General features: G+C 56.2%; 1 protein-coding gene across 1 annotated transcript; it reads left to right on the forward strand.

Annotated features, from left to right (window-relative positions):
• The first annotated feature begins 10,010 nt into the window (after nt 1-10,010).
• Nucleotides 10,011-10,763, forward strand: IER5 (immediate early response 5). The gene has a single exon (XM_074152563.1). The coding sequence runs from the start codon at nt 10,014-10,016 to the stop codon at nt 10,761-10,763; it is 750 nt and encodes a 249-aa protein (XP_074008664.1). The 5' UTR covers nt 10,011-10,013.
• The last annotated feature ends 6,042 nt before the right edge of the window (nt 10,764-16,805 follow it).

A 16,805-nucleotide genomic window follows, 5' to 3' on the forward strand; every position in this document is an offset into this window, starting at 1 on the left:
GCGGGGAAGAGGGACCGTCCCGGCTCTTTGTGAGAGCTTTTCCAGGCCACGGGCAGTTGCGGCCCGCTAGGCCCCAGGCGGCCCGTCAGTGGTTGGAGGCGCTCGCCCCTTCGCCGCCACGTTTCGGACGTGCCGGCTTCTCGGCATGTCCTGTGCGGGGCTGGGGTGGCCACCCTGTCCTGGCTGCCGGGCCATTGTCCCTGCTAGGCAGTGTTCTTGCCTGGTGGGGAAGGAAGAGGGGGAGAGCGACAGGCAGTCTCCTCTGTTCCTGCTACCCTTCCTGCCCCGGGAATGAACAGGCACCGCTTCCTTCCTCCTTCCTTCTGTGGGGCGAGAACAGCCCTTTCCCTCTTGGCTTTTGGCCACTCCAGGGTGAGGACCCCCTATGCCCTCCCTCCTCTTAAATCTGTGGGCTCCTTTGTAGCCTCTCTCAGCTGCAGGCACAGATAGCTTTGGGCCTAGAAAAGCTGACAGGAGTGGAATGGTGCCTGTGCAGTGCTAGGGGATGTTCCTATATGCATGTGGCTGAACTCCCTTCATGCAGCACTCTGCATGGGGGATGTCCCTGCGTTACTCCCATGGGACAGGCAGGCACAGTGGTTGATTTTGTAGAGGCTTGGCCCGGAGTAATCCCTTAAATCTTTGCTCTCTTGACCGAAGTGCATGTCCCTGCCTGCGCTTTCTGAATGTGGCTGCAGTCCAGCATCCCCAGCAAAGGCAGTGCTGGTTCACTGAGGGAACCCGTTTGCAGAGATGCCTCCTCAGCATGTGAACTGGATACCTCGCTTTTGCAATCCCAGCAGCTTTACTCATGAGTGTGGGGTGGGAAGGCTGTGACACATGTAAAACCGGTTTCTACAGTTTGTGGGGGAAGAAAGCTGCCTCCTGCTCTGGCCAGCCCCACACCTGGGAAGCCGTGGCTTGCAAGGTGTGGTGCAACAGGTGGCACCTTTAGGGCTTGTGTTTGCTGGCCCTTCCTTGCTGCACCTTTGGATGGCTTGTTTCCCACGCCAGCAGGTTTCAGGGGGTCCCTGCCAAATGCGCTGTGCTGAATGCGGGGTGTTCTCCCCAGGAAAAAACAGAGTCCCAAGTGGTCACTGGGCCAATTTGTCTGTCCCAGTCCATCAAAGACCTTGTACTTCCAAAAGTTATCCTCACTGCTGCTGTTCCCCACGCTGTGGTGCAGCCGTTGTCTCTTGCTGAGTCAGGTTTGGGCTTCCTGCTGGGATAGAGGAGGAAAATCAGTGCATTTCCAAGCAGGGGAAGGAGAGCTTGGGTTGGGCTGGAGCTGCTTGGCAGTTCTGTTTTCCTCCTGCCAACAGCGTCCCAGCAGAGTCCTGGTATTTACCTGGTATTACCCACACAGGGTCTCCTTCAGGTGCTGCTGGACTCTGCAGGGACAGCAGTTCCTGATGTGCTGTACCTTAACGACTTGTGTATCACAAATGGGCTTGGAGGTGGCAGGTTGTTCCACGAAGTGTAGGACACAGAATGCAGGGACACTCCTCTGAAGCAGCTTGGCGAATGTTGTAGTCTTGTTATGTGTTCAGAGCCTCTGAGGGATTTGGTTGTAGCAGTTAAGGTGCTCAAAGATGTGGTGTACTGAAGTTTATCAGTGTGCTAAAGGTTACCAGGGTTAGATTTGTTGAAACGCTCATGAAACTCTGTTGGACAATTTGCAGTGCTCTGCTTTCGGCGCATCAAGGCTGTGGAGTTTGGCTCATTCTTGCAAAGCATCCCCTGAAGCCTTCACCGCACTGGGAATGAAAAAGGGAAAAGCTCCCATAGCCTCTGCGAATTATTAGCTAGGAATTTCAGAAATCCTTTAATAAATTATGTGAATATTTTATTCACTTAATTGAAAATGGGTTTTTCTACACATTTGTGAAAAAGTGGAAAGCTTCGCAGAGCTGTTGAGGGCTGAAAATAAGGAAGCACTACAAAAACGTAGGGAAGTTGCAAACTTTCCAGGAAGAAAAAAGGTAGCCTTTTCTTTGATGCTGGAAATTAAATTACACAATGTAGTAAATGATTTAGATTTTCACATGAAAAGCACTCAAACCATGCCGCTATTTTTTTATTTTTTTTTTAGAATGGTGCCGGTTTTGCTTTTTCTTGTGAGAAGCTCTGATTTTTTGTCTGGAAGCAGCGGGAAGTGTTTTGGTAGCTTTTCGGCATGCTTGGCTAACTGATTCTTCCCTAGGAGAGGAGTGCTGGATGTACGGCACACAGCTGCAGAACTGGTCAGGAAAGATCTGATTAAACACTTCTGGGCTGAAAAGTGCCAACTCGTCAAAATCCTAACTGTCTGCAGGAAAGAGCTGGGCTCACTGAAACTTTTTATCAGGAAAATTTTTGTGGCATGTGTGTACACGCATAGGGGTGTGTGTGTGATCCTCTACTAGCCTGCTGCAAAGAATATGCATTCAGTGTGGAGGGAGATGGGTTTTCCTCTGGGGGGAAAGCTGGATTGGTTTCAATTTGGATTTGTAAAAATATAGGGGATTTCCCCCTCCCCCCCCCCGAAAAAGTTTTACAGCTAAAGGAAGAAGTGATATAGCAAATGGGCTTCAAATACTTTGGCGTTTTTCCTCCTTGTTTGCATTTTTAGTAAAAGGTGTTGAAGATTTTCAGTGGTGGTTGTAAGAGGAGGATTGAGGCAGTGAAAACTTGATACAAAACAAGTCAGTCTGCAGCTAAATATTCAGTGTTGTGGTGGGCAGGAGGGTTTCCATCAAAACCTACCCACTCATGGCCCCTCTGCATTTGTAACTGGGTTTCCTGAGCCTCATTTTTACAAATCTGTTGCGACTTCACTGTAAAGGGCAAAGGGGCCAGATGGCAGGAGGCCTGAACCACGTGATGATGTGATCCCCTGACTTTGGCGACTCTGAGGTGTTAAAAGAAAAAGGTGCCACGAGGTGACTGCTCCTTGTCAAGAAGAACGCTCAGATGCTGGATTTTCCTGGTCCCATGTGCTCGAGCCGATGGAGCGGCTTTCCTTGGGCTTGCAGTTGTCTGGGGAGGAGTAAAGCCCGACTGAATTTTTTCCTGCGGTCATGGCTTTTCTTCCATTGCTGTTGCTTGAGGGCTCTCTGTTGTCCAGTCAAAGCTGGTTTCATGCCATAGCTGTACGCTCGGTTGGGTCTCTCTGCAGCACAGACTGCAATCCCTGACTGGGCAACTGGTCAAAAAAGGTAAAAATGCGGTGTTATGGAATTGTGCTGGTTCTGGCTGGGATAGAGTTAATTTTCTTCATAGGAGCTAGCATGAGGCTGTGTTTTGGATTTGTGCTGGAAAGAGTGTTGATAGTACAGGGGTGTTTTGGTTATTGCTGAACAGTGCTTACACAGCTTCAAGGCCTTTTCTGCTTCTCACACCACCCCACCAGCGAGCAGGCTCGGGGATGCACAAGAAGTTGGGAGATTAACAAAGAATGAATTTTGATGAAACCAAGTGAAGCGCAGTGGTGATGGAGCCCTGCTTTCCTGGAGATGGCTGAACACCTGCCTGCCAATGGGGAGCAGTGAATGAATTCCTTGTTTTGCTTTGCTTGTGTGAGCAGCTTTTGCTTTACCTATTAAACTGTCTTTATCTCAACCCACGAGTTTTCTCCTTTTTACTCTTTGGATTCTCTCCCCCATCCCATTGGGGGTGAGTGAGAGAGCAGCTGCATGCTTAGTTGCTGGCTGGAGTTAAACCATGACAAGAAACGAGCAAATGCAAGGTCATAATTCGTGGTAGGGTGTGGGATGACTGTTGAGAATAAGGGTTGTTTTGGAGAAAGTGAATTTTCCTCTTCGTAGTACATGAGCAATTGGTTGTTTAATAGAAACGGGGAATGAAATTGAGCAAAGGCAGCGTTACTTTCTGGAGGGTGAACCTCTGGGACTGCCCGCCACGGGATGTCAGGGGTGCTGAGAGCTTACCTGCACCGAAAAAGAGGTTAAATTATATGAGCAGCAAGGTGCTGGACTGCCGGAGTCCTCCTTACTTTTTTAAGTGGGTGAAATCACAAGGAACTTTTCCTGACAGCCTTACCATGTAACCGTTCCCCGTTATCCCCGTGTCCATGGTCAACCTCGCCAGGGCTCTGGGCTCCATCATGTAGCCAGCCCCACCAACCATGCGAAGGACAAGGTGGCCAAAGGAAGGTCCCCACAAGAGGAAAGGGGCACAGATCAGAAGGAGCAGGGAGAGCCAACGCCTGCTGGCAGGCACAGATGTTTTATTTTGCAGTTTCCCTTGACGGTGGGAGGAGGGATTCGACACTGAGAGGATCTGCTCTGCCCTTACCGCTCTTGTCGTGGTTGCTACTCTGAGGACTCAAGTCTGCCTCCTGGCATGTCTTTGGACTTTTAATAATCACTGTGTGTGGTGTGATTTGCTGGCAGGTCCCAAGGACCCTGGTCCCCACTTTTACTAGCAGGGAGTGGAGCAGCAGCCTCTCCTAGAATAATGGCTCCATGGCTCTGGAGCGTCATTGTGCAGTCTCCCCATCATGCCTAAGCAGGAAGGAGTCGCAAAGAGGACACATCTGCGCTCTGGGATGTGCAGAGGGATGCAGTCGTCATTTGCCCACTGGCTAAAAGGAAGGTGACATTGAGATACAGGGAGAGAGAAAAAAAAAATGTAATTAGGCTGAGACTCCTTTGGGCAGGCGGTCTACCCTGCGGTTTGCTGAACTGTGACTTCGGCTGACTCCATGTGGAGTTTGCACAATTAATTTGAGATGTTTAACCGTCACCGAGGCTGCCTTGTTGTTTAGCAAAGAGTAAGGGCATCCCTCGTGGCTGGGGAGAAAATCGCTCCAGTGAAAAGCACGGGCTTTGCTGGGCAGCTGGAGGGTCATCTGCCAGCCTACGTCCCAGGGCTGTCCTGCTTTTCTCCCCCTGGACACAAGGCAGCCTCTGTCTGCGTAACTGGGATAGCAAGAGCTCTCGGACCACGAGCCTCCGCGCTTCTGTGGAAACGGCACAGGACTCACTGCAGGCGTATCAGAGAGGGAAAAAAAATTACAGGAAGGTGGACTACAATAGAAGGGTTGTCTGATAGGAAACCCCAGACAAATAAATGCGTTTTTTCCCCAGGAAATTCAAGCCAGTTCCATAAAATGTTGAAAGATGTGGGGCCACATTTTTCCAAGGGAAATGGTTGCCTGAAGAAGCTGATAGCTGGGAGTGGGATTTTTTTCCCCTCCCTCCGCTTTTGTGCTTGGAGAGGCTGCTGGAGGAGTAGCAGGATTTCTGGCGGGCAGGGGGTCCGGGTCACAGGTCTCCAGGGGAGGGGAGGGAAATCCCAAGCCAGTGGCTCAGAGTAAAGGAAGGGAAATTTTAAATCATTTGTGCAGGGGGAAAAGGGGGAATCCCAGGTCACCGGTGGAAAGGAAAAAAAAAAAAAAAGACAGACATGTAGGAGGGAGTCCTGCCTGCCTGGGGTATCTACACTATCATCTGCCAACAGGAGTGGGGTTTTTAACCCTGGAAAACCCCTTTGCTTTCTAGTACGCGGCTGTGCCCCAGGCTCACACCCTGCTGTGGTTTCAGGGGCGGGTGTCTGAGAGCCCTCAGAAGCTGAGGGAGCTGCTTCCTCTCCTTTGGGTTTGGGTTTGTATTGATTTGTTTGTATTTGTTTCACTTGCGCTTGTAGTGTTTGGTTTTAATTCGGCAGCGATTAGAGGTTAGCACTCTTGGCTGTGTTTTGGGATGTTTCCCAGCGCTCCTGACCTTATCTCCAAGCATGGATAAACCAGAGCAGTTGGGAACCCTGGGGGATTATTTACTGATACCTGATTGCACCAAGTCCAGACCGCATCCATGCAAATCATCGATTTTTATGAAGGAAAAAACCCAAAACACAGCCCCAAACAAGCCTCCTTCTCCTGAGCCCTGCTTGGGTCCCTCACAATTCAGATGTGGGTTATTCCCATCTAGAAATGAACTTGGGCTGGTCCTGCGCATGAATCCACATTTGGAAATGTTCTTCCCTGTCCCATTTCGCTTCCATCAGCAATTTCTGGGGATGTGCCTGGATCTCCACGGGGCTCTGTCTGTCCTGGGGCTGTCTGGTTTCGCTGCAAGCAGCTGTTGGGGTGAAGGCTTTTCATTCTTATGGGGTCTGGCTGTTTCATTCCCATCTTCTTCCAGTCTAACTCATGAATCCTGATCCTAATCGTAGGGAGAAGGGATGATGTACTGCAGTGGTGCTGGGGCAGCCAAGAGAAGTGATGGATGGCTTCAGCCTCTCTGTAAGGAGACCCTAATTTCACCGTCTGTCCTACCCAGAGGGTTTTCCACCTCTTTGCCGCAGCTGGCTTCCCCCTGGGGCCTGGGCTGCACATTTGGTGACAGCGAGGGGCTGGAGGTGGGGGGTGGGGGACGGGGACAGGCACCGCTGTCGAAACAGGATCTTGCTAACCACATCCTCATCCACACCACCGCAGGTCGGGGCGGCTGTGCTGCGCACCAGATGGCTGTGCCGGTATGGCCCCCAGCCACAGCGCCGTCTGGGGGGGGACGGCAGGACCCCAGCCAGGGTTTTTCCTCCCGTAGCTGGGGATGCAGGCAGCCGGCACACAGCCCACACCTCTCCCGGCCAAGATGCAGTGGCACGAATTCCCAACGAGCTTCCCGGCGCCGATCTCCTTTGCCCGCCGTCGAAGGCGGATTTAAATGCCTCCGAAAAACCCAGTGGTGTGCGCAGCCCTCTGCAATTATTATTTGTACCACAAGCTGCTTCCTGCCCCGAGCTGCTTTTATCTCGCATTGTTTTCCTTTCCAGGTGGGGCCGTGGGCTCCCCGCTGCTCGACCTCCGGGGCTGCCTCCTCCGCCGGCTTGCTGGCCGCGCCGCCGGCTGCTGCTTGCTGGCGGAGAGGCCACCTTTGTCTGCCAGCCCGTCCATCCGTCCATCCGCCCTCCCGCCCTTCTCCTCCTCCTCCTCCTCCTCCTGCCAAAGCTATTTCGGGAAACAGCAGCTGAGCCGGGAGGATTGTTAATTGTTCATCAAACCCCTTCCAGCCCGGTTAGATCACATGCAGAGATTAGAGTGACCCGTCGCACCCTTTCCTCCGCCTCCTTCTGCTGTATCCCCCCGTGACCCCCCCAGGGGATGGGATGGCAATACCCTTTCTGTGGGCAGAGGGGTGGACAGGAGGCGCCTCCGACTGTCCGCGATGCCGGCCCCACCAAGGCGACGTCTCCCACGCTGTGCCCAGCCCTGGGTATGATGGAGATGCCCAGCCTTGGGTATGATGGAGATGGCCTGCTCGGAGGGGAACCCCAGCAGGGTCGCCTGGCTCTGGGTGCAGGCAGGAGGCCAGGGCGGGCAGGCAGGCAGGCAGGCAGACAACAAAGCCACCCCAGGCGCTGACCTCAGAAGCTGCCATGTGACTCTGCCTCAAACTTACTAAAGCATGACATCAGCCTGGGAGGGAAAGGCAGGGCTGCCACCAAAATACTGACTGGCTTAAACGGGCTGCCTTGCGCCGCTGAGGGTCTTCTCCTCCTGCGCGGCATCCCCTCCTCTTCCCCCCGGGGAAAGCAAACCACCGCCCCACCACTTTGCAAAGAGCAGGAAGGGCAGGGCAGGTGCCCAGGCTGGGATTTGGTGCCCTGGGAATAACGCGTGCCGACGGTTGTGCCTGACAGCGGGGCACGGTGTTGGTGGGTGAAACTGGCGGTAGCGGTTACTAGGTCTGTCTCCTGATAGTAAAGTCCTTTCAAAGTCCCCTCTCTGAGCGCTAATAGGGATGGGGGAACACTCGGTACCCGTCCCCATCGTGCTTATCCTTGGCCAGGGGGAGGGGCGAGACTGCCAGCCCTGGGCAGGGTAGGTAGCCAAAACACGGTGACCGGAGAGAAATGGTGCCTCGTGCCATCGGGGTGAGGTGGTGAGTGGCAGAACAGGTCGGTCCACCCGCATCCAGGCATCTTTACTCAGCAGAGCTCTTGCGCTGTGTCTCCTCCACCTGCATTCGACTTTGCCAGCCAGTGAGGTGGTTTTGCACCATGGCTCTTTGTCCACATCTGAGTCGGGAATGTACCCGGCTAGACATGTACCAAACCCGGCTTTATCCTTCTAACCGGGGTCACCTCTGCTGAGGATGCAGGTGCCTGGATCCTGCAAACAGCAGTCCCAGAGCAACGCGCCGGGTGACGCACAAGCCGTTTTGCAGGGGGTGCAGCCGATGGTCGTGCCGTGGAGGGGGCACCGGTGGCGGGCAGACATGCCGGCTGCGGGCCAGGAGGTGTGACTGCAGTCCCAAACATCCCAGCCCAGACCTGCCCCGGCTGGTTAGGCTGACCCGAGGGCTTAGGCCAGGGTGTTACCGGCCCTCTGAGGCACACGGGGAGCAGGTTCGGCGGGTCTGGAAACCCTCGGTTCCCACCGCTGGGTCTCGCGTCCCTCTGGCCTCCCACGCTGGGCGTGGGGGGAGGACAGCCCCACTCTTGGCAGCCGGGAGAGGCTCGCCCTGGAGCGGACAGGGGCAAAGCCGGGACCGGCTGTTTCGGCTGGTGTTGTGGCTGTGCAGCTGAAGGTCTAGTCGTCTAAGATGGAGCATGGCAGGTTTGTGCAAGAGGAGGTGGACGTTTTGAGATGTCAGCCCCCAGGTTGACATGATGTTGTGTCCGACATCCAGAGAGTGGCGTTTGAGGTTTTTCCACCTGCACTCAAACGGGAGGAAAACATGCAATTTGGTCTTGAGTGTAGGGTGGTTTTTTGTGTGTGTGTGTGGGGAAGGCTCCTGCTGTGTCAACTATGTCTTGATGTGGCTGAATCTTCACCTCTTTTTTTGTTACCGCTGTGACCAGCCACCCCCTTGTCCTTCCAGCAGGCCAGGACGTAGTGGCAGTTCCTGCCAATACAGCATCACGACAGGCTGCAGCTCTCCTTTTGGGAGGTCTGTGGATGAATCCCTTGGAGAAAAAGGCCCAGAAGCAAGTTATTGTGTGTCAGCTGGAAGGGAAATGATACTCTGTCACAGCATGTTGAACTTCCTTAATTTTGGGCCCTTTCACTTCTTGCCTCTTTGCAGAGGGTGGAAGAAGGAGGGTCCCAGCTCCAAGCCCCCAAAGACCCCCCAGTTTGCCCAGAGCAGGACTCGTGTGGAGCTTTCTTGGAGGCTTCCCTGGTTTCTAGACCTACGGCTGGAGGTGGCAGGTTGTCCCTGCAGCCCCTAGACACCAGGCTGGCCCTGCCACCGGGTCTCACAGCTACGGCAGACTGAGGTTTTCAGTTCCCAAACGAAAGTGCTGCCGCGTTCCCCATCATTGCTGGCCATGCTGGTGGCCTGTTGTCCTCCCCCACCCTCTCTTGTAGCCCTTCCTACCCCCGTGGTGTGTATCTTCCCCTTTTGTCCTGGGCTTCTTTTGAGCTCCCGGACCCCCAGGGCAGATCCCCACCTGGCAGCTGGCCAGGGATGCGTGACATGGGGGCAGGTTTCCTTTGAAGTACTCCAGGGTGTACCTCCCCCTCTAGCCAACACCAGTTCCTTCCCTAACACGACAAGGTGGCAGAGACCGGTGTTGAAATTGAGGAAAACCTACACAAAACAAGGGTTGCTCTTGGTTTGGGTTGGGTTTTTTGTATTTCCCCCCCCCCCCCCGAAACAATTCAATTGTTTTGGCCAAAATTTCACTTCTGCCCGTCGGTCTGATCCAGCCAACGGTGCTGCAGAGCCCCCCGGGTGCTGTCCCTCTGCCGGCGGGGCCCACCAGCAGCCGACCTTTGGCATTGCCCCTTTAAGAGCCCTCTCCGCGGGGCGAGCTTTCGAACTCGCTCCCCTACCTCGCCATTGGCCGGCGCGGGCGCGCGGGGGCCAGCCGGCGGTTGGAGCGGCCGGCGAGGCGCCCTGATTGGCCAGGGCGGGGGGAGTATAAAAAGCGGCCGGGCGCGTGGGCTCGCCTCAGTCGGCGGCGCGAAGGAGCGGTGTTCGGGACTGGGTTGCTGGCGGAGGCGGCAGGCGCGGCTCAGCACGGCTCCACACCTCCCGGCGCCCCCCACTTCGCCCCCCATGGAGTTCAAGCTGGAGGCGCACCGTATCGTCAGTATCTCGCTGGGCAAGATCTACAGCGCCCGGGGCCAGCGCGGCGGACTCAAGCTCCACAAGAACCTCCTGGTGTCGCTGGTGCTGCGCAGCGCCCGGCAGGTCTACCTGAGCGAGCCGGGCTGCCCGCCCGAGCCGCCCCCCGCCGCTTGCGGGCCCCCCGAGGAGGAGCCGCCGCCCTGCACCACCGTCTGGGCTGCCGGCGAGCCGCCGCCGCCCCCGCAGGACGAGGCGGCTAGGGGCGGCCCGCGGCTGCCCGGTGCGGACTGCGAGGGCCCCCGATCGCGGCGCTGTTGCTGCGGCTGTAGCCGCTGCTGCGCGGCGGCGGGCGGCGAGGCGAACCCGGCAGACTGCGCCACCGCGGGGGCCGCGGCGCCTCCGCCCCCCCACTGTCCCCGGAAGCGGAGCGCCGGCGAGCGGGGCCAGGCGGGGTCCCCGGTGAAGAAGCCCCGCCGCGAGGTGGAGGACCCACCGCCGCCGCCGGGCGAGCAGGAGGACATGGATACGGGCAACGTGGCCAGCCTCATCAGCATCTTCGGCTCCAGTTTCTCCGGACTGCTCAGCAAGGAGCCTAAGGGCCGGCGGCGGGCGCCCCTTGACGGCAGCGAGACGACGCCGACGTCCGCCGAGGCGGCGGCCGAGCCGGGACAGATCTGCTGCGACGAGCCTGTGCTGCGGACCCTCAACCCCTGGAGCACGGCCATCGTGGCCTTCTGACGCGCCGGCCGTAGAGACTCGCCCTCCGCCGTGGGGAGGGGGGGGGGGGCCGGCAAACAGGCGGGCAGCCGGACAGATAGGTTACCCCTCCCCTCCTCTTTCCTCCTCCCGCACCCCCGGAGGGCGCCTGCCGCAGCGGACTGTGCGGGCAGCGCCGCGGGGCTCCGGCGCCGGCGAGTCCCGGCGCCCTGCCTCGCTGCACGGGAAGGACCGCGGGGCAGCAGCACTTCCCCCTTCCTCGCCCGCCGCCGGCACCCCGGGTCCCGTCTGCCAGCACCCGCCCTGGGAGCGCCCCCGGCCCGGCCCTCCCGGAATTCCCCTTCCCGGGCTGGCCGCCGCCCTCCCCGGCGCCTGGGGGAGGCTCCCCAGCTGCTGCCGACACCGGGGGTGTTACACCGGGTGTATTACCCGGGTAATATTTTAAGCTTGGAAAGTATTAAGTTTATTAAATAAAGTCTCTATTTTGGAAAGGTTTAGGTCAGAACTACTACATGGTGCTTTTAAAAAGTGTTTATTGAGAGAAACGAAGTTTACAGATGCTCAGACGGAAAGTCCTTGAGCCTGTTCGTTAGGCTTGGTAACTCCCGGTCTTTGTTGTATAAAGGCTTGGGGAGCCTGTAGGGATTTTTTTGTACAGTTTTCTCCTTCAGTGATGTATCTTGTTTTGTATAAAATGTAATTCTACGTGTACAACACGTATTAAATATTTTCAGCTGTATAAGCCTAGTCTCTGTGCCCCTGCTTGGCTCGGGGAAAGGAGGAGGAGGGCTGTGGGGAGCCGGGCAGGCAGCAGCCAGGGTGTGGTTGCTGCATGTCTGTGGCTGGATCCACCCTGCCTCGCCAGAGGCTTGGGGTGGGTTGGAGTCCAGCTCCTCTGGCAGCCGGGAAGAAAGGGAACTTCTGTCAGGGCGACTGGAGTCTCTCCCAGGACCTTCCAGGTGCTCCGGCTGCAACTTGTTCCTGGGGCCGGAGCTGCCGTGGCATTTGAGGTCTTGCTCAGAAAGTCCCTAATGTGCAGAGTCACTCTGTCTGTGGGTGGAAAGTTGGTTGCTAAATCCCAGAAGAGCAGCTGCGAGCAGCCCTGGCCCTGTGGCACGCCTGGGCTGAGGGCTGGCCTCTGGCTTCGCCTGCTCAAAGGTCCGGGCTGGGGGCGTGCGAGTGGATCCATGGATCCTTTGCGGATGCGGGGTGCTCACGGCCAGCTGCTGCTCTGCCAGAGATGTTTTTCATTGCCTCCTCTTTGCTGTTACTGGCAGAATAGTTAAAATGATGAGTATCAGGGCTCTTTTTTTTTTTTTTTTTTAACATTATCAGTACAACTCTAACTGGGTTAAAGTTCCTGCTCTAAGGGGTGGGGAGAAAAGTTTGGCCTCTGCTTCACAGCAACTGTGGAGTGCCCTGAGGCATTGTAATTAGACAGAATTGTGGGTTGGTTTTTTGTTGGTGTGTTTTTTTTTTTTTTTTTTTTTGTTTCCCTTGCTTCTTGCTGGGAGATTCACTAGAGGCTTCTCTGCTCTGAATTAATGAAGGATTTGCATCTTTGGCGAGTCAAGGGAGATGTTTGTGTGCTGTGAAACGCAGCCCGGGGTATCTGGCCGAACCTCAGGGGCTCGGGTGGGAGAGCTGGGAAGCGGTGGGGGAGATGACCGATGACCAACGTGAAGCTTTCTGCTTTCTCTGGTGTGGCTGAAATGTGCCCCGCGTTGGGAAGCTGTGCTGTCCCTTACGGGGGGGAGGCTGGGGTTTTTACACCTTGTTTCTGCGAGAACTGGAGGTGTCAGGCTTTGCCCCCCCCGAAGCACTAGGAAGACAATGAGGGGAGGACTTGGGTTGGAGGAGAAGCTGTCTGGTCAGAGACAGCTTAGAGGGAGCTCTGCTAGTTTGCATACAAGTTAGTAACTCCCTATTCTTAGGTAAAAGCGAAAGTCCTACCATCTTAATTTTCTTGATAATTGCACTGAATGATGACATACAATTTTAGTCTGGTAGGCAGCATTAAGAAAACTGTTGTGATGAGACGTTTCTTTCCATTTGATGACCTTTGGGAGGTGACAGGTAGGTGCTGTTCCTGCTTTACTTCTACAAGTGCTCTCCAGGACGACCCTGCAGTCCAACAGCGTGGCTGTCGGATGGGAGACACAGTCACCTTGGGGCCTTTCCAGTAAGAGGAGAGCAGTGTAAGGAGGAAGGTGACCGCAGAAGACTTTCTCTTCCAGCTCTCCTGCTCCCTTGCAGAATGCCCTGCTTTGAGGGCACAGGTTGCTCTCATGGGTCAGAAGCTGAACTGGGGGATAGAAATGGCCTCCTTGTGCTCCCGTAAAACTACAGTTTCCTTCCCGAGGCTGGGGGGAGCAGGTTTCAGTCCTTCTCCTTGTCCACCAACAGCATCTCCGTGGAAGTAGATGGTTTTGCCCAGGGTTTACAGTCAGGCTGAGTGTGGAAATGGAATGGGGACACTCCTGCTCTTGGCCATTAGGGAGTTGATCAGGAGCAGCTTGATGCATCTAAAGGTTTTCTGGGCACCCAACTGCTGGAAGAGCATCTGGTCCAATTAGTTTGTGTGGCCCCATTGTCCCTGTGCAGACAAGACCCAACCTCCCCTTGGCACGGATCACCAGCAGTGCTCATATCTATTCTATCTTCCAGAGAGGAGTTGTGCAACAGCTTAGTTGGTGTTGGCTTCTGAAAATAAAGCAGAGACTACCCAGAGATGCCAACACAGCTCCCTCCGGCTGGTGTGGCCTCTCTGAGGTGAGAAAGTTCTCGCTTACTGGTGGATAACCACGGTGCTGTGTCCCTGAAAGACCCGCTCCAGCTCCTTCGGCTGCCGGAGCCGTCTCTGCTGCGCCAACTTGTGCTTCGCTTGTCCCCATGGCTGTGTTCTTATAGTGTGTGGGGTTCTCCTCCCTGGGACGTGTGTGTGCCTGGGGAGCCGCCGGCTGCTGCTGCTGAGGGGGCTGGAAAAAATAACCGAGACAAGATATCTGCCAGTGAGCTTTGGCTCGTTACAGAGGGGTCTGTACCTCCACTGGAAAATGAGTCTCAAATAAAAAAAAAAAAAACCATAATGATGATGCTGTGTTACTTTTGGAATAAATTTTTCTGCTCTTTGTTTTGGTTTTTTCCTCCTCCAGTGTCTTTTTTTTTTTATTTATTCCTGTAATGACTTTTACCTAAACGGGGTCTGTTTTCCTTAATTCATCTGTTCCGCTGTGCTGCCTCCATCCCTGGACTTTTCCTTCTGCTCGTGGCCCTGCCTTTTGATTGCTGCAGAGGTGAGAGTGACGGGGGGGGGACAACGGCTGAGCCAGGAAGGGGGAATAAGCTCAAGGAGAGGCTCATGACCCAAACCTGCTGCCCAGGCCAATGCTGACGGAGGGAAGAGAAGTGCATAAATAAGCCAGATAAAAATAAAAACTTCCATCACTTGGAAGAGAGGGTGACTCCTATGGAAACTACCTCATGGGGTCGAGGAGGATATGACTTAATGGCAAGATGGCAGGATCCTCACCTTCCCATAATAGCAACAAGCTGTTGGAAGCGTTCGCTCGGGCTGCTCCAACACCCAGCCTCCTTTCCCCCAGCTCAGATTAGGTCCCCTGGGAGAGGAGAGGTGCTGGGAAAATCCCTTAGTGCAGCCAGAGGGTGGGATAGATGTGGGTGGAGGGAGGCGGGAGCGCAGTAGGGTGCTCGGGGAGGATGGACGGTGAGCGACAGGCTTTCACTTTTCTCCTGCTGTAATCAGCAAGGAGCGATCATCAGTTGCTGCTCCGGGCAGATGAGCTGCGGCTCTCATCAGGGATACCTTCTGGAGAGAGGGAGTGATTTAAAACCGGCTCTTGCCAATAAGGGAGTGTTAATGGTGTGAATCATCTCATCCTTTAAAGGGATGGACATACGACTGGCCTGGGACAGGTGCCAGCCAGGGGCCGGAGGAAGCCTGTGGGGCTGGCAGGCGATGGGGCAGTGAGGGGAAGGGGCTCGCAGGAGGCTCCGGATTTCACTCCGGATGCCCTTGTTCTCTCCTGGCCTGATGCAACCTGGCTTTACCCACCCGTCCCTCCTCTCCTGGGGCAGGGGAAGGGGAGGAAGGCGCTGCACACTCATTGCTGCAGCATCCTGTGTCAGCGCTCAGGAATCCGGCGAGCTGCTGGGAGGGAGGTGGGAGGAGGGAGGCAGGGCTGCGTGCCTGCTAGGGCCTCTCCCCGCCCGGAGAGCTGCGAGGAGCTGGGGGGCACTGGAACAGCCCTGGGGGGCATTGCTTTGCCAAGGGCTAAACCCTAGGGCAGGCTCTTTTGGGGGGAAGGAGGGAGGGGTGCAGAAGTACTGTGGCAGCGTACTTCTTGCTTAATGATGGCTCAGGAGGCTGGGTAGAGGCACGTCTGGAGCCCCCCCAGCCCTCATGCCGCTGCAGGGCTTGCATCTGTCTCCAATGTACTGTGCTTGCTGGCAATGCTCTGCCAATATATATTTAGGGTGGGCGGAGGAAGCCTCCTCCCTGGTCCTTGGTGGGCTGGGGGGTGCTTGCAGGGGAGCGGGGGCTTTTCCCTGGGCTGGGTGTTTGCTTGGGCAGGGTGCTCTCAGCCTGGGGGCAGCTGAGCAGGGGGAGAGGGAAGGCAGCGAGGCTTGCTGGCAGGGCTGAGACCACTGGCAAGGCTTGCAGAAAACCCCAGGGCTTCTTCCAAGGAGTGTCCAAGCACCCTTGAGAGGCTGGAGCGGGGCAGAGAGAGGGGTCAGCACTGAGATGGGATGGCTGATGGGGGGAGAAGCTGGCTGGAAGGTGCCTGGAGCGGTGTTGGCACAGAGGGACCCCAGCGGAGGAGAGCTATTCCAGGCCAGCACAGGTCCTGGAGGCAGGGTCAGGGCCAGGCGAGTGCCGAGACGCGGTGACAAACACAAACAACTCCATTCTCCTGCTCTTCTGGTTGTGATTTCTGTTCCTGACATGCAAACCCTTCGGGCCCCCCCCGCCCCTCCTTCTCCCCAGCTGGGCGAGGGCTGGCCTGGCCGCGGTAATGAAATGCAGAACTGCTTGGGAGAGCAGGGGGGGAAAAAAGGCTCTGAGGTTTTGTGCCTCTGGTTTCCTCTGGCCCTCTTTCCCAGCAGGGTGATTTATTGGTGATGGAGCCTGGGGAGAGGGGGAGGGAAGGGCTTGGAGTTGCAGGCAAATAGTCAGTCATCATGTATTTCCCAAGCACTCACGCGAGGGAGAGGGAAAAGCAGGATGAGAGGAAGGTAGACTGCCTGGGCAGGGGCCATAGAGCATCATTTACTGGAACTGAGCTCTCCTGAGCTTGTCTGTGTCACTCTGAGGTGGTGTTGAGCACTTTGCACACTGAAGGACTGGCTTTGTGGTGGATGTGCTCTCCCTCCATCCCCATTTCCCCACCTTCCCTTCATCCCCACTTCCCTGCTGGGCAGGCAACAGGGTTCTGAGACCTGCCCGCAGGCGGCTGCTCCGTGATCGGCTCTTCTGGCCCAGCCCAGCCTGCGGGGCTTGGACTTGCTTCTCTGGAGCAGGCGAGGGGGACGGTTCATCTTTTTCCCCTTTCCTGCAGCTATGGGTAAGGAAGACAGCAAAGCTCCACCTTTTCCCAGACCAGTGGAGAAGTGGAGGTACCGGGTGCCCCTGACCTGTTTTCAGGCCTCCACAGCTGCGCTGCTGGAGGCACTGCCAGGCTGCGATCTGCCTGGCTGAAGATGCGTTTGCTGCCTGCAGCTACCCCGGCTTAGCCCAGCTTTTCCCTTAAGCCAGGCTTTAGGCTCTGCCACGTTGCTCAGGCACCGCCAGCAGCGAGCTCTCCCTCCCGTGCGGGATGCTCCGGTGTGCCGCCACGTTGCAGGGTGCCCTCCTGCTTGGGAGAAGCAGGCAGGGCTGCCTGTTGTTCAGGCTCGTTGCTGTAGTTGGGAACGTGTGTGGTTTCCTAGGGGGAAGGTCTCCTCCTCCTCGCCTCTGCTGACAGCGTCTGACCTCAGCTGTCGTCCCTGGTAGTTCAGGGGATTAATCTGAGCCTCGGGACAGGTTGAGGCATGTCCAAAGCG

The sequence above is a fragment of the Numenius arquata genome, chromosome 8 (genome assembly GCF_964106895.1).
Source record: "Numenius arquata chromosome 8, bNumArq3.hap1.1, whole genome shotgun sequence".
Lineage (NCBI taxonomy): Eukaryota > Metazoa > Chordata > Aves > Charadriiformes > Scolopacidae > Numenius > Numenius arquata.

Excerpts from the sequence above, each read along its gene's own strand:
- IER5 (XM_074152563.1), top strand. The coding sequence starts at position 10,014 with ATGGAGTTCAAGCTGGAGGCGCACCGTATCGTCAGTATCTCGCTGGGC.